This window comes from Anomalospiza imberbis, chromosome 12, assembly GCF_031753505.1.
Source record: "Anomalospiza imberbis isolate Cuckoo-Finch-1a 21T00152 chromosome 12, ASM3175350v1, whole genome shotgun sequence".
Lineage (NCBI taxonomy): Eukaryota > Metazoa > Chordata > Aves > Passeriformes > Viduidae > Anomalospiza > Anomalospiza imberbis.
Window position 1 is genome coordinate 13,135,410 of NC_089692.1, and position 22,212 is coordinate 13,157,621.

General features: G+C 52.8%; 1 protein-coding gene across 1 annotated transcript in view; it reads left to right on the forward strand.

Annotated features, from left to right (window-relative positions):
• Positions 1-13,487, forward strand: part of CFDP1 (craniofacial development protein 1) — a 61,189-nt gene extending 47,702 nt beyond the window's left edge. Inside the window, exons 6-7 of the mRNA XM_068202834.1 lie at positions 8,205-8,363; positions 13,338-13,487. Of these exons, the coding sequence (XP_068058935.1) occupies positions 8,205-8,363; positions 13,338-13,428 (250 nt within the window). The 3' untranslated portion in view covers positions 13,429-13,487. The remainder of the gene's footprint in view (positions 1-8,204; positions 8,364-13,337) is intronic.
• The last annotated feature ends 8,725 nt before the right edge of the window (positions 13,488-22,212 follow it).

The following is a 22,212-nucleotide window of genomic DNA, read 5'->3' on the forward strand; positions in this document are numbered from 1 at the left end:
CAATGGAGCCAATGTCAAAGACTTCCTGTGAGCAGAAAGAAACTGTGAACATCACTGTTCATGTAGGGGTCTCCACCATGAGGCTGTCTGGTCTGAGGTCTCAGAGAGTATGGGATGACATTAGAAATCAGAAAGGACCTGGGGCTCGGCTTAGCTCTTGAGATTGCAAAAGCAGTGATGACAAAGCAACTTGGGGTTAGCCTGGGTTGGCAAGCCTGAACAAAAGCCTGAAAAAAGTTAACTGACACTATCAACTCGAGTTAAAACTCCCATTTCCTTGTTCCTTGTGAGTACTTGGTCTGCTAGAGTCAGACCATGCTCCTTTTGCAGGTGGGCAGTCAGCAAAGCCCTCCATGCAGCAGAAGTTTTGGTCTGCTGGCAGGATCACAGGCAGGGCAATTCCTGTTTTCCCACTGCACTTGCAGCACTTGCTGCCTTTGGACACAGCTGCCTGCTCTGCTGCACCCTGTAGCAGCACTGAGTGGGTTTTGTCCCAGCCATGGCTGCTTTCCCACAGTGGCTCCGTCCGTGTTGCTCTTCAGAGTGCAGGAAGTTTGACAGCCCTCACTACAAAGATACAACCCTGTGTCAAAAATCCCCACTACTCCCAGAGCACTTCAGGCAGGTTCTTTGGCTCACTTTGTGTGTGATTAGGGTGCAAACGCTGGGTAGCTGCTATCAGCTCAGCAAGTGCAGCATATGGACAGGCACCACTGGGTTAGCAGTGAGTTCCTTGGGCTGTGCCACCCTGCCTGGATGCTGGGAATCCATCAGTCTTCTCCCTGCCAGCCTGCCTTGGACAGTGCCCTCCAACCAGGATTATCGCCAGCCCTCCAGCACCATCCACCCTGTTTTTATCTTCATTTCTTCCTTGCTTTCTTTTTTTTCCCACCTGGGATTTCAGTGTTTGTTTGTTTGGTGTTAAGGAGGCTTTCTTGTTTGCTTTTTTAAATACCTGTTGTGACAAGCAGAGCTGAGAACAAGCCAGGTTGCTCTCTGCATCCACCTGAGAGCCTGTTTGGGAAACAATGCCAAGTAGGGGCAGAGAGAGAAAGTAGAAATGCAGTTGGGTTTTTCCAGGAAGACTTCCCGTCCTTGGCTGGTTATGTGGGGTCAGGGGTGAGAAGAGCTGGTCACTTTTAGGTTCTGAAGAACAAGACTTGTTATATCATTCTGGGGAAGGTTTCTGCAAGCTGGCAGTACTGGGCACTGTCATTCTGCTGCTGTCTACCCCATCCAGCCAGACCAGCCTGACCTTAAGGAGCAGATGGCACTGCACTTGCCTTCCTGACGTGCCCGTCTTGTTCCCTGCCAGCATTTTGACTCCTCTGTTGAGGAAGATGGTCTGGGAGTGACCAGCAGAGCTGGCACATGGGCACCAGCCAGGTCTCTGCGTGCATCCCTCTCGTGCAGTGTTTCTCACACCCTTGCACGCAGAAGGAAGGACAGCAGGGCATGGTGCTCTGGGCAGGAATCTTCCACTTTATTAAAATGAAAGTATTTACTGGCTGCATGAGTTGCCCAGCTGTGGTTAGTTTGCATGAGAACCATTTCCTCCACTTTAGGAAACTATTCAGCTTTACAGCAGATCGTGGAAGGAAGAGATACTACAATGTCCAAAAACCTCTTTTTGCTGAGTGGGCAAATTTCTCACCTGCATCTCTGCCATCAAAGCACTTGGGGTGACTGGAACCGAGCTGCCATTGCTGTGCTGCAAGGAAATATCACAAGTTCCAGTGAGGAAGGGAGGGGAGGAAGGAGAGGGACAGTGGGAGAGCCAGGGCTGGGTGGTCAGGATGGTGCTTTAAGGGCTTTGGGGCCTGAGATGCCATCTTTCTGCACTTGGTGACATCTACATGCCAGCACCCTGTCCTGCTGGTGGGATCTGACATGCTGCTAAGTGCTGCAGGGAGCCGGCAGAGAAGTGGTTTGTATTGTAGTGTGTGTTTGAGTTCTTCTGCTTGAAGCCATTGGAAAGCCATTCAGCCATGCTGGAGATCTGGGAATGCATGCCTCCTGCTTGTCCTCTTCTGCCAGACATCATAAATACACTTGCCCTTGCAGTAGTTTCATCTAACGCATAACAAGAACTATCCATCAAAGTTCTGAACTTTGCTTGAAAGTGGATTTTTATAGGTTGTAGGTATATCCTGCCTTTTTAAATTGGTAAAGGTGATCTCTGATAATCTGCTTCCAAGGGCTGGGGCAGAAGTCACAAGGGCTTTCCCGGTCTTGCAAGATTTCCTACTGATGAAGTTATGTTATCTCTGTGAGTCCACATATATTTCTGCAGAAAGATTGCAGAAGATTGCTCTGCAGTGCCTCATGGAGAGTCACCAGATGTTTTGGATGGATGCTGGAATATGATGGAGTATCCAGCACTAAATTGTCTGCAAATTGTCTAAAACCCTGCAATCAGGCCAAAGAAGTTGCCCCGCTCTGTTGTCTTATTTCCTCTACCCCATAGCTGCAAGGTGTGTGGGATGCCTCATGGAATAAGCATAATCTAAAAAATAATCTTCTTGGTCCAAGTCTTGCAGCAGCTGCTTTGTCACAAGACCTTCATTGGTTGAACAGGTTATTTGCCACTGTTTAACTGGGGCTCAGGGGGCTGGTTTTGATTAGTGGGGGAAAAGCAAGCAACTCATTTGTGATTTGTGTACATCAGTGAGTATCCTCTTCTGTGTGTTTGCTCACACTATTTCCCCAAAATGTGGCGTAACAAGAAGAGGGGTGAGGAAGCATTGAAGTGTTAGCTAAGAATCAGTAATACCCTCTTTCATGTTCAGTATTTTCTTACAAATTGAGCCCTTCTTAAAAGTATTGATAGATGACAGAAGTAGGGCCTTCCTGCTACAGAAGTTGTTATCCACAGCAAGGAGGATACTACAAGGCAGATGGAGAAGCAGCAACAGGGTCTGTGGAGCCAGCAGAAACAGAGCAGCAGAGGATTTGTGATCCCCAAGGGTGGAGGTCAGGCTAAAGCTGGGAACACTGCTGGCTCCTTGGCCAGCATTTGAGTAAATGTCCTTTGGGCTCAGTTTGTTCATTGGTGTTCATCTGTCAGCTCCTGCAGTCTGACCCTGCTGGTCCCTGCCTGCTTCTGGCCAGTCACCTTGATCTTCTTAGGCCAACTGGTGCTGGTTCAGCTGTTAAATAGTCTCCATAGGTATTTCACCAAACCAGGAGATGCTTTCCCTAGCGTTCCTCTTCAACAGCTGCAGCATGGTTCTTGTGGATAGGAGAGGCTGATTTGCAAAGACATCCGAGATCCACTGTGTGAAGGGAAATGTGAGGGCAAACAGGAGGAGCAGCACCGAGCTCTGCCTCTGGATAGCAGGAATGTTCTGCATGGATGGAGGAAGAAAGTGGCTTGGCAGCAGTGGAGCAGACAGATATCTCGGTGAATCACAGGTTCAGCATGAGTCACTGCTGTCACATGGCTCTGGAAAAGGCACACGTCACAGGGGGCTGCGTGCTTCCCAAGGCATCTGAAGCATTCCCCTGCTCCCAGTGCTGGTGAATCCATCACTCATGCTATTCCTGTTTTGGATGCTGCGTTTTGAGGAATATATGGGCCAATGGCCGAGTCCATGGAGAGTGGTGAAAGTGGTCAGAGGGCTGGAAACCATGAGGAATGAGAAAAGCTTGAAAGGACTGGGATTGTTTAGTCTAGGAAGGAGCAAGCTGGAGGGGAGGGCAATATGAAAAGCTTTCAAAGATATAAAAGGCTGCTGCAAGAAGTGAGGGAATGATCTGTTCTTAGTAGCTACTAGGAAGAAGATATCAAGTCATAGGCTGAGCAAGGAAATGTAGTCATTGGGGAAGAGTTACATAAGTGAAAGGCTGATGAAGTACTGAAACCTCAGTGCGTGTGGGATTGGTGTCAGGAGACCTTCAGAGCACCCATCTCTGGGTGGGTGGGAGAGGAACTCATCTTGCTTTGGCTGGTGGGATGCACTATGAGACCTATAGCCAGGTTCCCAGTTGCTGGAATATTATTTTCTAAAACTTGTGATGAAGTCCGCCTCCATTAAACAGGCATACATTTCCCAGATGCTGCTGAGCATGTTACCAGACATCAGGGATTACATGTGGCAGTGGCACTTTATCACTGCTATAGCAGCAATTTTCCAAGCTCCTGGTCAGCTGCAGGCTTGCACCAAGGTGGAGGAAGCGTTACTGTTAAGGACAGGGATACAGAGCGTGTTCACCTGTAGTGGGACAGCAAGGGAGCCCATGGCTTGCTGCTTGTCCCTGCGTACAACCATGCCAGATGATGCTCAGGCACAGTCCTTGTCCTGACGACATTAGATGGTGCAGGGGAATCCCCCCACCACCAAGGCAGAGCTCCCAGCTCTTTTTTTTTTTTTTTTTTTTTTTTTTTTGCTGGTTCAGGGGCAGACCTTGGCTGTGCTTTTTAATTGTAAAAATTCAGAGCATGTCTTTGTGTCCTAAATAGGCGATTGTCCTGATCCTCATCCCTGGGATCCATTATGTCTTAGCAAATTACTTTCTCTCTTTTAAATGCCTTAGTGATTAAAGATGCCACAGCAGATACCCTTAATGAGTACAAAAAGGGTAATAATTCCTCTTGTTGGCACTGAATGCAATTAATCAGGCCCCTTTACTTGCTTTTTAAACAGATGAGGCATTTAAGGCCAAGCAAGTTTTTAATTGGACTTTAATGTTTCTCATTTACTTCATTTTGGCACAAGCGTAGGAATTCCCACCCCCAGGTTTGCTGGATTTATTCAGGGTGATAAAAGGCTCAGCGTGGAATGAAGACTCAGCTGCAGACTCAAACATGTCCTTCAGCCTGTGCCTGGCCCCATTGCCTGGCCCAGGCTTGGTCCTGCTACAGCAGCACAGAATTGTCTGGACAGGAGCAGAACTAAGTTATCCAGCCCAAAGCCACTTTCCAGCATGGAACTGACATTGGATATTAATAATATTTCTGGAGCAGTCATCAACACAAGAGTGCAGCATAGCCTGCCCTTTTTTGTCATGTTCCCTTGCCTTGAAGGAACTGTTGACTTGTGAGTATTCTTGTGATTATCTAGATGCCCTTGATGGAGGTCCATATCATAGCCCAGACTCTGTAGCTTCAAAGAAGAGATGAATTATATGTGTTAAGCAATATTCCCGAGATCCATGGCAAGGAGGACATACAGAGGCCTTGAGCACCATTACAGATGGATGTGTGCATCCAGATGTTATTAATTTATGCCAGGAATTGCCATGGAAGAAAAGATACATCATAAGCAGCTCTCATCTAATTTGTAGCTCCTGCTCCCTGAGGCCAGCACCACCTCTTCTTCCACCTCTGGCCATCACCATCTTGCCTTTGGTTCCCTTCCTTCCCATCTATCCTCCACTGTGGTTTGGGGACAGCAGTGGCCTGTCAGCAGGTCCCAGTCTGTGTTTCATGCAGAGATGAGTTCAACAGCCCAGCTTGGCCGACTGGCCCCTGTCTCAACTCAGCTCTTCCCTGCCAGCAGCCGACGGAGGTTCAGCCAAAAAGGATCAGCCTCAGCATGTGTAAGCCTGCCTCTGAGCCTGCTTGCCACTCTGCAGGGCAGAGATTTCTCTAACACCCAGGAAAGATCCCAGAACTTTCAGTTGGGTTTTTCCAGGTGTGTGCTGTGTCCTTTGCAGTCAGACCTCTCTGTATTTCAAGTGTCAGTGACTGTGGACTTCCACCCATGGAAGGGTCAGTGGATGCAGATGAGCTGTGGGTGTCCTTGGATAGGTGAGATGACTCTTGGGTCATTGGGGTTTTTTGCCTCAAAAAAGCATTCAGGAGAAATCTAGGGACAAGGGACAACACCCTCCATTTCTACATCCCTGCTTTTCCCACTTCAATGGTAGGAAAATCTTAAGCCCAGGTGTGTCTGGAAAGTTAAGTGTATTCAGAGAAATGCATCATTGAATACCTTGTGTTAATTTAAACGCCTTCTGCCTGCCAGGCTTGGGACAGAGGAGCTTTGCCAGCTGGATCAGCCACAGCACTTCCCTAGATCTGTTTCAGGACATCTTTAAGGCCTCCCAGTGCAGCGTAAGGAACTGCTGTGCACAACCACTGGGCTCTGCTTTCCAGGCAGCTGTGCAGCAGGGAATGCCATGGGGCAGGCTTGCCCAATATTTTATTTGGTTCATCCTTATTCTTTGTCGTGTCTCCTTTCCTCTGACTCCCTCACATCTTGAACACACATCTGATGCTGGGTTTGGTGGTTGAGCAAGTCCTGGATAGCCACATGTGGGAACCAAGTCACTCCAATTTTTTCTTCTGCTGAGAACATCTTTGCCCATTTTGCCTCCTTACACCACTTCCCTGCTACCTGCAGATAAGGATACCTGGAGCCATCATGCCTTGAAAAGAAAGGGAGAATTGGAGTCTGAGCAAGGATCAGGGTTTTATTGTGTGATCATGTTGTGAAGGGCTGTAGACATCTTGATGAGATGTTCAGGGATAAAGGTGAATCAAAGAGCATCCAGCTTGTTCTGTGTCCCCACAGAGTGAACAACTGCTGGCTGTTGGGCTGTGCTGCCATGGGCAGGGACTGAGGGGAATAAGAGGGCCAGGTCCTAGGACATTTCTGCTCCTCTGGTTGGTGTTGAGGAAGGACAGGCAGCCTTGTTCAGTTGCTATAGAGCCTGCCAAGATGTCCTTAATCCCAAATATATCTATGTCAGGAAGCTGCAACCCCAAGTGACTCTAGCCAGCCATTCTTTCATTGAGAGTCTTCTGGCTGAGGCTTACAGAGTTGTCATTTTCTTTGATTTAATTCCATATAAACTGCAGAATTATTTTCCTTTAGAGGGTTGCAAATTACGGAAGCATAAACCATGCTAATGATCCGATAAGGACAACTTTGGATACGTTCCCAAGAACGGCTACCCCTGGGCAGGAGTGTGCTCAGAGAGCACTGATGGAGAGCAATTTGCCATGCTCACCTGGCTGTCTTCCTTGGGCCCCCCTTCCCAAATTCCTTCATCTCTCAGGAACGAGAGTAATTTCCTCTCTGGCTTCTTGCAGAGGCAAAGGCCCTGCAGACCTGAAGTTATCTCTGGAATGTGTGTAAACACGAGTTCAATGGGATGCTGTTTGTCCCTCATTCCTGGGGGGGGGGGGGGGGTTGGAGAAGGGTTAATACAAGTTTGTTTTACGGGTTCCTATCCCTGAGAATTGTCTTCCTTAGAGGGCAGCTCGGCTGACCTGAGCCCCTGTGTGTGCATTTCCCAGCATAAAGGGGAGATTCGGGGGGCCCCACCGCGAGGGTGGGATTTCACTCCTCTAAGAACAAGGGATGAAAGACCAAAGTAGTCTTCCTGCCAAACAGAGACCCAGGAGATGGTATGGGATCACAGTGCACGTGCACTGAGACTCAATGTGCAGCTAACAGGATTTAGGTGATGCTTGGACAGAAACAAATAAGGAGAAGGGTGGGGGTCACAGGCAGTTCTGTGCTCCCATCTTCAAAGAGCATTGAAATGTAAGCAGGGGGACAAAATGTTTTAAGTGATGTATGGGCTGGGGCAAAATGCATTTCAGTGAGAGGTATAAGGAACTCTATCTGTTTGCATAAAAATAATTCAGATGTAAGTTCATTAGTGGTGTACAAGTACGTCACTAATGAGACTCACCTGGAGACCAAAGTGTTCTTGGATTTAGAATAAGGAGCAGCAAACAGAACCTAAAACTAGAGAAAATCAAGCATTAGTACCACATAAATGGTTAATTCCTAGATGTGTTGTCAGCACTAGTGACGCACTGAGGCTGGATGCCTTCCAGAAAACAACACTTTAACTGAAGACAAAGAAACAGACTTAGCACAGAGGTGATCAGTGGAATGGCTTGGCCTGGTGTATACAAGGGGTCAAACTAGATGATTTAATGATCTCTTTTGGCCTGAAAGCTCTCTGTTCTCTTAAGAAGATAAATGAAAAAGCCCTTTCATAAAAACCAAGCACTTGAGATATGTGTGTAATGAACTCTGCTGCTTCCAGGGGAAGGGCAGAGCAGGATCTGCAGGAAGCGTGACCTTGCCGCCTGCAGGCTGCCTGGAGTTGGTGGCCATCTGTTTGGTGGCAGTGGCTCGCCACCATCAAGGCCACCACTCTCATGCGTGACGTTTCTCAGCTCTGTTTTTAATTGCCCTCTCCCTGCATTTAACCAACATTTGCTCCTTAATCTCCGTCAGGGTGAAGAGGCCAAGCGGTATGAGTAGCCTCCTGGGGAAGATCGGTGCCAAAAAGCAGAAGATGAGCACACTGGAGAAATCTAAACTGGACTGGGAGAACTTCAAGGAGGAGGAGGGAATTGTGGAGGAGCTGGCAATCCATAACCGAGGGAAAGATGGGTAAGAGGGGCTTTACCTAATAGTAGTCCAGAATTTCCCATCACTTCCTTTATATGTGGGAAGCCCATTACTGGCTACAGAGTTCAAAAACCCATGGGATTTCTTAAGGATTTTTTCTAGGAATACATAAAGCCAGTAGCTGCTGTAAGCATCACAGGGAGACAGGTAAGTCTGCAAACACCTATCACTCTCTGCTAACAGCCATGTGAGTTCTCTAAGTCCAGCCAGTGTCTGGCTTTGTCATCTCTTCTGCTTGTGGCACAGAGCATGAACTGGTCTAATGCAGCCCCTCCATGAGGAAACACAATTGCCTTTGTCCTGTTTGCTTTTTTCAGTTTGGGAGGGTTTTGTTCTGTTCATCAAATCACACGTTTCAGCTGCATCTGTCCTCCTTCCTCCCGCATAAAGATTTGTGTAAACCCAGAACAGCTGGCAAGGTGCGTCAAAGATTATGGCAGCGCTGGGCGTTGGTTGTGTGCATCAAGCAATGTTCACTCCAATGAAGTTAATGGAAGTATCATAAAAGTAAATGGCAATGCTGTAAATAAAACAGAAAGTTAATAACATGCACTGCGGGGAGTGATAATGAGATCAGAAGCAGCATTTCCACTACAAGTGCTTTGCTAAGCTCTGGGAAAACATAACCAGCTTAGTGGACAGCTCGTAAAATGTACGTTTTATTATAAGCTGTTCTTTTACTGGAAGAACTCAAAGCTTCTGCATTCCAACAGATTGGTTTTTCTATTTTAAACAGATATTTTATAACCGTCAAACTATCAAATAGATATTTTCAGTTTGGTCTTGCACCCTTTCTACAAACACACCTTCTCCATCAAATCTCTCCTGATCTGTTTCTGGTCGTGAAATAAATGCGTGCCCTTGAAAAAGTAGAGCAATTCCATAGGAGTGCTGGAGAGGAGCAGCTGTTCCTCTGAGATCCCTGAAGTCCAAGGATGTGCATGATTTACACCACATACAGGTGTGGCAGAACAGTGTTTTGTGTCATCTCTTGTGTGCCCAAACCCAGTATGTTGACTGTTCTTGGCCAGTGCTGTTTCCTTTCCCACCCCATCCAAGCAGGACAGCTTGCTCTTCATGCCTGGCAAACCTTTCTAACGACGCTCACGTGATGGTCCTCGAAGGCTAAAGAAGGGATCAGCACATGGAAAAGATGAGCAAAGCAGAGCAGCAATTTTAAGAGCATCTTTAATCTTGGACAGCTTTGGGTTTTGCTGCCTGTCACATCCCAGGCTAGAAAATCTGCTGAGCTCTTGGCAAGCAGTTTTTGTCATTAAACAAAGGAGGAACATAATGCCAGGATGACTTTGGACACTCCTTATGAATGTGTTTATACTAGTCAGGCATGCAGCATGAGGCTCACTAGGAATTGCTTACACCTTCAAGGTAAAGGGAGAAGGGAAGAGCACCGATGGAGGCACAGCCCACTGCATTTCTGCTTGCAGGCCAACCTCGGCGTGAAGGGTGCAGTACCCTCACAGAGCAGCCATGTGGCCTGGGGGGCAGGTCACACAGACACAGCTGCTGCCGGCCTCAGGTCATTTCACAGGAGCCTGTTGTCCCTTCTGCAGCTGCCTCTTCTCCTTTAATAATGTCAACTGTGCTCACCCTTCAGTGGGCAATCATTTACACATCTCTATAAAAATTGTAATGAGCTGTTGTTAACCCTTCAACCCAGGCAGGCAAGAGTGGGGCGCTGCCTTTAATCCCTGGTGCTGTTAGAAACCTCTGCTCCCCACGTGTCCTGCTGTGTGATTGTAAATGTCTGCCTGACAAGGAAAGCTGCAGCCCACTCCTGGAGATGTTTGCTCGATGCCACACATCCTATGCACTTACAGAGATGGTCTGTGCGTGTCTCAAGGAAGGCAGGAAGCTTTACTTTTTGCTCAGGAGGGAACACAGGCTGAATTCCTTTATTGTGCTAGCCCTGTGGAAGTTGCTGCAGCCCAGAGCTCCTCGTACCTCCCTGGCCCTTCTCCAGCAGCCACACCAGAGCACAGCAACCAGTGGAGCAGTGGGGCTGTGGCATCTTTCTGCTGCCAGTGCCAGTTATCAGCCAGCCACAGCCTGGGCCTAGAAATCCTGAGAGGGGACATGTGCTGCCCCATGGCTCTGTCCCCCCTTGCCTCTGATCTTCCACCCCTTGTACCCCCAGCCCCCATCCAGGGATTTGCATTTCCTTAGGAGTAGAATCTGGGCTTTTACAGCCTGGCTGTATCAGGTCCTGAGGGCCTGTCCTGGATTTGACAGCAGGGGCTGGAGTAAGGAGCAGAGGCAGCTATCCCCTTTGCTGTTCCTCTCTCTGATGTGCTTTATAAATGGAAATGTGTAGTGGCCTCTTAATTGGGCCACCTTTGTAGGGCAGCCCCATGGGGGAGCAGCTGGCCCCAGGCACTCCTGCACCCGGTGACTGATGGTGACTGACAGGGGACAGGCAGCACCGGAGACCCTCCCCAGAGCAGCTTGCAGCTGCCCTTGTTAGCAGAGAAAGCCTTGCTCCCAGTGGGTTTGCTTTTCTCTGCTGCCCTGGATCACAGCTGCCCTGTTTCCAGGCGGGTTGATAATTTACAGGAAGCTATTGATTCAGGTAGCAAAGGTTGTTTAGACAAGCACAGGACGGGTGTTTGTGCCTCACTCATGCACTTTGCACCGTGTTTGGTGGTGCCTTGGTGTCGGCTGCACGGAGCTGGCTGAGCACAGAGAGAGCTGCAGCTCCAGCACAGGCTTCAGAGCATGGAGGGGCTTGTGCTGACCCTGCAGCTTCCCTGCTCATGTCTGTCTGCACCTCCACCCCTGTGTGCCGACAGCACAAGCTGGCCAGGCCCCACGAGCCCCGGTGTATGCCCAGCTAGTGCCTGGGGGGTCTGCTCTGGTGCCTACAGCACTTTTCTGTGGCCAGCCAAGGACAACGCCATGGGATGACGTCGGTGGCAGTTCCTCCTCCGTGCAGCGCTGCTGGCTGCGGCTGTGAGACCACATTCCTGGTTCATGATCCATATCGAACCCCCAGGAGGCAGGCCCTGCCCACCGGAGAGGCACAGCAGTCAGGGAGGCAGAGGAGAAGAAAGAGACTGACCCCTTGCTGGGCTTGATAGATGGGTGTCACAGAGGGGCCAAAAGAGCTTCAGATTCAGTAGGTTGGGCTGTTGCTGCCCAGGCCATCGGGGTGTTCCCAGATGAACACCAGTAACTCCTGTCCTTGTCTTCCCAGCTGGGGTTGTGGTTGGTGTTTAGCAGTGGAGGGGGAGAAAAGCCACACGCCCAGCAGTATGACACTGAGCACATACAGCGTGACCCCTCAGCTTCCTTCCTGTGGCCTCTCTGAGCCCAGCCCCAGGAGCCAGTCACCTCCCTGCTTACAGGGATGAAGGGAAGCGACACTCCCCTGCCTGCCTTTCCTGAACCACTGTGGGGAGGGGGCCTCAGTGCACAGCCCTCCTCCAGCGGTGAGGGGCAGGGGCCACAAAAATGCCTCCTCCCAGCCGGCTCTTCGCCTGCATTGCGCCGTGCTGGTCCCTGCCCCTCGCGGCCAGCAGAGGTGAGCTGACCCAGTTGTGTCAGCACGAGACGGGCTGGAGCTGCGATGGGAGCGGGGTGGCAGCAGGGATGCACGGGGCTGTTCACCCGCTTGGGGGAATCACTCACTGAAATGAATCTGGATTAAATCATTTCCAATGATGACTGGGTGGGCAGGAGTGTCAGGGCTGTCCCTTGCAGCAAGGGCAAAGGCTCCCTGCTGGGAACACATTCGGTACAGGTTCGATAGTTGTAGCGTAAAGAATTGCAGAACCACAGAATGGTCCAGGTTGGAAGGGACCTTTAAGGGCCAACTAATCCAACCCCCAGCAGTGAGCAGGAATTCTTTATCTAGATCAGATTGCTTAAAGCCCCATCCAGCCTGACCTTGAAGGGACCTCATCACCAAATGTTCGTCTGTCTCAGAGAGACCACTGGTAGGAGAGGCCTTCAGCCTTCCCATGTGGGCCTTGGGCACTTTCATGCACACTGCCAGCCACTCAGCAGCCTGGAAAACCTGCAGAGCCTGAGATGCTCATCTTCCATTAGGCTTTGGTCTTGCTTTCAAGCAGTGGGCTGCTCTGGTGAGCAGGAAAAGCAGTGACCATCAGAACAGCCAAATTCAGGGGTTCCCCACATAAGTTTAATGACCTTGTCGTGGCAGTCCAGTGTTTGCCACCCTGGAACAAATGCAAAACAATTGTGATGGTTCAATTACAGCTCCTGTTTTGAATTGCAATTTCGCTCCTTCTGTAGGTTAATTAGTAGCACAGCCCCAGGCTTCTATGGCAAGGGTTTGCAGCAAAGTACATTAAAATTCAGCTGCATGCCATTAATGAGCAGCAAGGTGCTTTTCCAGGCGTAGGTGTGCCTTCTTCCTCGCAGCACTCAGGTGCCATGCTGAGGGGCAGCACTAAATAGTCAGTGGTTAGAAGCTGGTCTGTGGCTGGGAAACCCCTGGCCTGCATCCCTGAGCTGCTGCAGGCTTGCTGGGTGATGCTTTTTGCATCCCTAATGCTCCCTGTGCCTGTTCCTGGCCTGTATCGTGGGCCTGTCAGCTTGTATTGAAGGTTGTGGATGGGTTTGAGATGCTTTGTTGGGTGGTGCAAAGGCCTGCTCTGATCCCCTTCAAGGTGTCCGTGGAGGACATTTCTCAGCTGTAGGAGAAGAGCTGAAATCAGAACCAGCCAGTTCAGTTCTCTAGCCTATGTGACCACCAGACCTCTGGGAGTCCCCCACATGACAGCCAGCAGGCCACAGAGCAGTTTTGGTGTCCAGAGGACATGTTGAGTGGAGTGATCAGTTCATGGAAAGAGAGGGAGGGAGACAGACAGTGCTTTCCCTCCCTGCCCATCCCTTTGGGTGGGGTTTGCCCCAGGCTGAGGGCCACACAGGCAACCACAGACACAGCTCACAGCCTCTGCCTCTGCCTCCCTGCAGGTACATCGAGAGGAAAGCATTCCTGGAGCGTGTGGATCACAGGCAGTTCGAAATCGAACGTGACATCAGACTGAGCAGGATGAAGCCCTGACGTGCTGGGGGTGGCCGGGGGGATTTTGCTCCCTTCTGTGCCCCAGGGCTGGCTGGGGGCTGCCGGCCACCGACGACCACCAAGCACGGAAACTGTTCTCTACCCAAGACTCAGCCTGTATGTCTCAACGTACAGGGTTTTCCTTTTACTGTAATAGTTTGGGGAGGGTATTTGTCAATGGACAGGAGGCACTTTGAGGGTTAAATGGCCCAGCAGCTGATAGAAGACACTGGTCTAATTCTGGCAACAACTTTCCAAGAAGAGGTGGTGGCACCCATCCTTTACCAATCCCAGGTGCTTGTGGCAGCAGGAGGAGCCGCCAAGGCTGTGAGAGTACTGGCCTGTTTGGTGGTGAGAGTGGAGCTGCAGGAAGGTTTTATGGCTGCTGTGCATACGCAAGCTGTGGGCTGGAGCCCTTCTGCCTGTTCTGCCAGCCCCGCAGCACTCCCTGCCCCTCCGCCCTCTGCTCCTGTCCAGACAAAGCCAAACTGTCTGTACTTGTTTGTGGGGTCTGATGATGCTGGGGGGGTTTAAGCAAGCTGGTGAAGAAATCCTTCCTTGTTCACGCTGTCAAGAAGATGGGAGCAGCTGCAGCAGGCAGGAAGGGCCAGGATCTGGGTGTTCATGTGAATAAAGTATTCCATCCCAACACTTTTGGATGTTGGCAGTGTGGTTTTTGTGGCAAGCAGAGGACAAAGAAATTAAGGATCACATACAGTAAGGAGTGTCTGATGGGAGTCATAAAAACCTCTCTCAGAGGTGCCCAGTGTGTGCCTTGATAGCAGCCTGGGGGCCAGAGCAAGTGCTTGAATCACCTTCCTCCCTCATTACTGGAGCTGGTGGTGCAATGAAACCCAGAACTGGGGGTGACAAGGTCAGTGTAGTCCTGTAGCAGTGCTGCAGGAGTAAAGAAACTCATCCAAAGCGTGGCCACGCAGAAACATTCAGCAAGTGCAGCTGCCTGGGAGGGCAGGCCAAGGCGGCTGGGTGTGGATCGAGCAGCTGGAGCTGGAGACCAGCAACGCACCGTCATGCCAGCCGTCGCTGCTGGCCTGGCTCTGGTGGAGTTGGGCAGCTCCCGACGTCTGGCCTGTGCACATCCTTGGAGTAAAGGTATTCACCCGCATTTCCCCACAGGATGCTCTGGGCCCGCTTGGTGGGGCAGCCCATGCTGGTGCTGTGCTGGGGGAAAGCAGCACAAGCCCCATCCTTCCTGCCCACAGGGTGAGCGATGCCGTCGCTGCCCATGGGCCCCTTGCCTGCAGCTCTGAGCACGGTCAGAGCCTTGGGCTCATGTGTCCGCTGCTGAGTCAGCCCCAGCTCTGTGGCTGTGCTTCAGAATACACCAGAACAAAATACCACGTGCTCAGGGGAGCTGCAGCCTTTGGCACCCTGTTCTGTACAGAATCAGCTGTAATGGACCTGCTTAAACAAGCCTGAAATTGGACAGAAACAAAACAACGGAGTGATGACATGTTTTCATCTCCAAACACTTCCAAGCTAGTTGCTGCTTTGGCTTAGGTTGCAAAAACAACCAGAGTCCCTGTGCAGGGCACTGTCGTGGGGGTATCTCAGCTCAGAGCTCCTAAGTGGCAGTAAATGGCCCTGGCAGGACCTCAGTGTGGGCTGTGGAGCAAGGCAGGTGCTGCTGCAGTAGTTGGGCTGCTCTCCTGCTTGGAATGGTGGTGCTGGACCATCTCCAGCACCTCCCCTTGTGTGCTGTCCTGCCCTCCTTACAGGGTCCCTCCCAACAGCAACCCCAAGGCAGCCCAGGCTTGTTTTGCTGCAGATCCCTGAAGATGGTGAGATGCTGAGGTAGCCACAAGCAGGGCTGGGAGGGTTGGGCCTGCTGTGAGTGCTGAGCAGGCAGCCAGGGAAATGATTTGCCTGTTGCTCTGCTGTTGCTGAGAGGAGAAGAGGAAATATTTGGGAACATCTCTGCCCTGTGTCCCCCATGACTCTGATGCTGGATAATGGCAGGGAAAGATCATGTCACCCCTGCACAGGCTGGGACCCGGTGGCATCTGGCTTCTGGGGGCTGCCAACCAAAACTTTTGCTGCAGCGTGAGTATCCCTGCAGCATTCTAGGGCCCTTTCTGCTCCAGCAGCTGGGCAGCACCAAGTAGGTAAGAAATGGAAAATAATTCTGTGCATTGTATCATGAGCAAGAGCAGAATGGAGATGCAACAAGTATCCTTGGAGATCCCAAAGGCCAGAGGCACCAAACCCAGCCTTGTTTTTAAAAGCATTAAAGAGCTCCAGGCTGTGTCCATAGTGTGTCCTGCAGCTGCATCTGGCTCTGGATGGCTTGGGGGTGGCTTTGGATTCACAAGCATGCTAATGGTGTGTTAGAGGGATGTGGCCAGCACAACTTCCCCTGGTATGCTGGTGAACTGGGAAAATTGATGACCTGCAATTTATAGGATCCTGCCTGCCAGTCCCAGCTGTGCTCTTCAGAAACCCTCCAGAGTTTCTTCTTCTTTTCAGCTGAGCAAATGTGGAAAACCTTGAAATCTTGGAAGCAACCTGACCTGCTGTAAAAGAGCAATGTAATGGCAGTGGCCAAGAGCCTCGACGCCCCTCTCTGCTGGGCTCCCCAGCTCATGGCAGCATGGTGTGCCCAGCTCAGCTTGAGGATGCTGGGCTACGGTGCCAGCTCCTGGCCCAGCAAGCTGCGACAGGCTTGGCGGGATGGCCGGGAGGCAGCCTCCAGCCTGGGCTGATTACTGGCTTCCTCCACGCTCCCAAGCGTCCCGCGTTTTTGCTGGGTTGGATCATGTATTCCTCGCCTCTCTTTCCTGAAGACGAGGAGTGATTTACAGGTCTTCAGAAAACACAGCTTGGCTGCTTTGGAAGGAAAAAAGAAAATAACCAAAACCCCTCTCTGCTTGCTATTTTCATTGCCCAGCTGCCTTCCCACAAATGGGGGTGGTCCCATCACCCGCCAGCCCTCAGCATCCCCACCAGCCCTTGATGTCCCCGGCAGCCTTGCACTTTCTGCGAGGAGCAATGTTCTCAGGTGTGGGTCCATCTTTTGAGACATTCCCACCTTGAGCTGTTTTCTCTGGGAAGCTCACATGTTCTCCATGGGTTGGGACCCACCCTGGGCATTTGCTTGGGGTAATTTTGTCCCTATAAGGAGTCCCTCATGGCCAGAGCATCACCTCACCCCGAGGAGCTCCCTCTTCCCTGGCTGCCTGAAGGGGCCCCTTGTGCAGCTGAGCCCCAAACAAGGCTCCAATTGTGTCTGTGTGTCCTGATGGTCAGGGCTTCTGCCGCGGCACCCGTGTGCTGGGGCCATGGTAAAACCAGCTGTGTCCAACCCACACCCACAGATTCAGCTTTACTGATCTGCTGGGGTTGGTGGGGGCTGTTACGGGGCCACGGGAATCATGACAGGGAGGTAACACTGTGCATTTCAAGCTGCTTCAGTGAAAGGGACACAGGAATAAATAAATGTTGGCTCTCAGCATGGGAGGAGGTTGAATGCTGGCTGGCTGGGGGTGCATCCCATAGCCCCAGGCCGTCCCAAGGACCACAGCGGGATTCATGGACAGAGCTGCCATCAGGCAAAGCGTGGCAGCTGGGAGAAGGAGGGACCAGAGCATGGAGATGACCTTAGGAGCATCTCCCTGCAGCTAGGGCAGCAGTTCCCTCCCTGAGGGGCAGAGCTAGTACCTGGAAGGTGATGCTAGCAGCATCATATCCTCTTTTCCAGTTTGTTGTTTTCAGCCTCTTCCCACCTCTCTTTCAGAGCAATGTCCCACCCAGCAGCACAGTGGGATTCTGTTTGCAGTGTGTTCAAAAGTAATGGGGAGAAATGGAGTGGCCTGTGGGTCTCCCACCCCATTTGAGGGTCTCCACCCCAGGGAATCCTTGTGCTGGTGATGGGCACTGGCACTGACATTTGAAACTCAGCTGATGGCGATGGCACAGCCCTTCCTGCTGTCAGCCCTTCCTGCTCCCAGCAGTGAGCCCCAGCTGGGGGCGAGGATCAGCGCCAGCCCTCACTAGGGGATGAATGGGGAGACAAACAGAGCTGCTACTGTTGGGGCAGCCTGAGGCCTGCAGTCTGCCTTGGCTTTCCTGGAGATGAGGGGGTGCCCTGCAATCCTGTTCTTTGGAAAGGCAAGCAGCCTCCCCCAGCATCTTCCCTCCACAGCAAAGAACCAACCCAGTGCCACAGAGAAGCACAGGGATAAATCCTAGTCGTGATCCTGTTGGGTCCCGTGATATTACAAGCCAAGAGAAATGTCCTCATTATTCCCAGAATATTGAAGTCTAATAAATCCTGTCCTGCCTTATAGGATTTATTTCTTCATTCATTGCTAGGAGACTCAGTCCTGTGTAATCCTATTGCTGCTCCAGGAGGTGGGGAGCGGCTTTCCGAAGCACAGACCTGGCAGGGCTGTGGGCAGGAGCAGGAAGCCCCAGTCAAAGCTGCTGGTCCCAGCAAACATCCCAGTGCCACCCCACTTCCTGGTATGTCCCACTGTCCCAGAGCTGTGCCCTGTGTTTGATTCACCAAAATGAATCTCATCCAATGTTTGGGGCACAGCTGGGCCTATGGGACATTAATTGGCTGCTAGCCAATTAATATGGCATGGCTCAGCACAGCCTGCTCCCCCTGTCCATTGTACATCTGCCATGCTCCCCCCGATCTCACTCTGGAGTCCTCCTACACCTTCTCACACCATAGCCAGCAGGAAAAGCTGCAAAAAGCCAGGAATAGCTGGGCCCAGCACAGCCAGTGCCCTGCAGCCACAGCAGCAGCCTGCCCGTGCAGAGCCAGCCGTGCCTGGCTCACCATACACCAGGGACTCTCCGGAAGACAATGACAGACACATGAATATGGCTGGAAATTTTGCCACTGAAGTGTTTTCCATAGCAACCGTTGCTGGGGCAACCTGCATCCCAAGGAGCATCCATCCCGAAACACCCATCCCTGTGTCCAGTGGAGCCGGCAGGGAATCACGGCGTGGCACTGCTGGGACCCCCACCAGCAGCACAGGGATGCTCTGGCAGCCAATCCAGCTCTGAGCATCCCCAGTGCTGCAGGGCCCTTGTAATGCTCCACTTTTCATCTTCTTTTTGGCATTTCATTTTCTCAAAGGTAGGAGAAGCCTAAGGAAGACCTGCTCGTGCCTGTTGCCCCATGGCTGCTTGGCTGTAGCAGCAGGGATGTGTGGGAGCTGTTGCCAGCTTGGGGTGCTGAGCAGATGCAAGCAGTGATTTTTGGCTCTGATGGACCAAACATGGGATTGAGTTTGACAGTGAACACTTTGATCTGAGCATCAACACAGGCAGAGGGAAAAGTGATATTCCCACTGCTTTTAAGTCCAAAAGCAGGAAGCTTATGGCCCCTCAGCACCTGCCTGAAGTCATATGGTGGCAGCTTCACCCTGGGGACACCTCAGGGATCCCAGGAGACTCTCACCGCTGGCCTGGTGGGCCCACACCAGACTCGGGGTCTCCAAAGCAAACGCACCCTGGCTTCATGGGATCAGCTGTAGAGTGGCGGGAGAGAGGCTGGGGAGCCTGGAGCCCATCCCAAGGATGCCCACGGTGCTCAGTGCCTGCGCTGTCACCGCTGTCACCAACAAGAGGAAACCGCAGTCCTCAGGCTGCGCCCGCCGGGGCAGCTGCGGTTTGCGGGCGCGACCGCAGTCCCTGCCACCGGATGTCTCCCACCCACAGTTGTGCCTCAGTTTCCCTTTCTGCCAGTGATACACAGGGACACTTGCCTCCAAGCTGGGGACAGTGGTGGTGGCGCAAGTACTGCTTTTTGGGGAAGGGCATGTGTTTGCAATCTGGCCTCAGCTCTGCCGCCCCACCCTGGTGTGGCCTGAAAGTAACCCCGGAGGGTGAGAGGAAATGCCGTGATGGGGATGGCGGCCAGGAGGCACCTGCCCAGTCAGGGCACATTCCCGGCCTGTCTCCACATGCACCACTCGCTCACTGGCCTGCGGCTCTTACACAGGCCCACTCATTGCCCACTTGCCCTTGAGCTCACTGGCTGCAGGCACCCCTCGTGTCCCTTCCCTTGGTTCCCTAAGTGCTCTGGCTCTCACACGCCTGGGGAGCAGCATGGGTGTCCGTGCAGCTTGTGCATGTCCACAGGTCCTGTGCCCCCACGCAGCTCACACGTGTGCCTCCCACAGCTCCCAGCTGCAGCCATGACCTCCCAGCCTGCTCCCAGCTCTCTGCGAATGATGGCAAGGACTGTGGTACAGCATACGGTGATGCCAAACCCAGGCTTACCAGCTGTTGGGGTGTCCATGGGCCATGTAGCCAGGCCATTTGAACATGCCAGACAGGCCGCTGTGGTGTGCCATGGGTACCGTGGTGTGCCCTGTGTGCCAGGTGTCCCAAGTGTGCCAGTGTGCAATGTGTGCCATGGTGTGCTACGTGCCACGGTGTGCCGTATGAGCCGTTGCACCTACAGCTGCCCATCACCTGCCCCTTGTATCCCGCTGCTATTACACACCATCCCCATTACTCACCCCAGAACTCCCCAGTTACCTGCTAGCCTTTACTGCACACACATTGCACACCTGTTACACACCCAACAACCTTTAATGACCTTGTACCATTACACACCCATTGCAGAGTATTTTCCTTCATTTGCACATTGCATATAGCCTTTGTTACACACCAAGTGCACACTCGCTGCAACACCTGTTGCACACGCTTCAGTGCACATCTGTTGCACGCTTGTTCCGCTTCCCTTACCCTTTGTTGCACTTGGTCACACCGCCCTGGCCAGTGTCACATCCCCTGTGCCCAGTGTCACACTCCCTGTGCCCAGTGTCACACCCCCGAGCCCAGTGTCACACTCCCTGTGCCCAGTGTCACACCCCCGAGCCCAGTGTCACACCCCCGAGCCCAGTGTCACCCTCCCTGCCCAGTGTCACACTCTCCCTGTGCCCAGTGTCACTCTCCCTGCCCAGTGTCCCTCTCCCTGTGCCCAGTGTCACACTCCCTGTGCCCAGTGTCACACTCTCCCTGTGCCCAGTGTCACACCCCTGTGCCCAGTGTCACACCCCCTGTGCCCAGTGTCACACTCTCCCTGTGCCCAGTGTCACTCTCCCTGTGCCCAGTGTCACTCTCCCTGCCCAGTGTCACACACTCCCTGTGCCCAGTGTCACTCTCCCTGTGCCCAGTGTCACACTCCCTGTGCCCAGTGTCACTCTCCCTGCCCAGTGTCACACTCTCCCTGTGCCCAGTGTCACTCTCCCTGTGCCCAGTGTCACACTCCCTGCCCAGTGTCACACTCTCCCTGTGCCCAGTGTCACACTCCCTGCCCAGTGTCACTCTCCCTGTGCCCAGTGTCACACTCTCCCTGTGCCCAGTGTCACTCTCCCTGTGCCCAGTGTCACACTCCCTGTGCCCAGTGTCACTCTCCCTGTGCCCAGTGTCACACTCTCCCTGTGCCCAGTGTCACACCCCCTGTGCCCAGTGTCACACTCCCTGTGCCCAGTGTCACACTCTCCCTGTGCCCAGTGTCACACACTCCCTGCCCAGTGTCACTCTCCCTGTGCCCAGTGTCACACTCTCCCTGTGCCCAGTGTCACACTCCCTGTGCCCAGTGTCACACTCTCCCTGTGCCCAGTGTCACACTCTCCCTGTGCCCAGTGTCACACACTCCCTGCCCAGTGTCACTCTCCCTGTGCCCAGTGTCACACTCTCCCTGTGCCCAGTGTCACACTCCCTGTGCCCAGTGTCACACTCCCTGTGCCCAGTGTCACACTCTCCCTGTGCCCAGTGTCACACACTCCCTGCCCAGTGTCACTCTCCCTGTGCCCAGTGTCACACTCTCCCTGTGCCCAGTGTCACACTCCCTGTGCCCAGTGTCACACTCTCCCTGTGCCCAGTGTCACACTCCCTGCCCAGTGTCACTCTCCCTGTGCCCAGTGTCACTCTCCCTGTGCCCAGTGTCACACTCTCCCTGTGCCCAGTGTCACTCTCCCTGTGCCCAGTGTCACACTCTCCCTGTGCCCAGTGTCACACACTCCCTGCCCAGTGTCACACTCCCTGTGCCCAGTGTCACTCTCCCTGTGCCCAGTGTCATACTCCCTGTGCCCAGTGTCACACTCTCCCTGTGCCCAGTGTCATACTCCCTGTGCCCAGTGTCACACTCTCCCTGTGCCCAGTGTCACACACTCCCTGTGCCCAGTGTCACACCCCCTGTGCCCAGTGTCACACTCCCTGTGCCCAGTGTCACACTCCCTGTGCCCAGTGTCACACTCTCCCTGTGCCCAGTGTCACACACTCCCTGCCCAGTGTCACTCTCCCTGTGCCCAGTGTCACACTCTCCCTGTGCCCAGTGTCACACTCCCTGCCCAGTGTCACTCTCCCTGTGCCCAGTGTCACTCTCCCTGTGCCCAGTGTCACACTCTCCCTGTGCCCAGTGTCACACTCCCTGTGCCCAGTGTCACACTCTCCCTGTGCCCAGTGTCACACTCCCTGCCCAGTGTCACTCTCCCTGTGCCCAGTGTCACTCTCCCTGTGCCCAGTGTCACACTCTCCCTGTGCCCAGTGTCACTCTCCCTGTGCCCAGTGTCACACTCTCCCTGTGCCCAGTGTCACACACTCCCTGCCCAGTGTCACACTCCCTGTGCCCAGTGTCACTCTCCCTGTGCCCAGTGTCATACTCCCTGTGCCCAGTGTCACACTCTCCCTGTGCCCAGTGTCATACTCCCTGTGCCCAGTGTCACACTCTCCCTGTGCCCAGTGTCACACACTCCCTGTGCCCAGTGTCACACCCCCTGTGCCCAGTGTCAC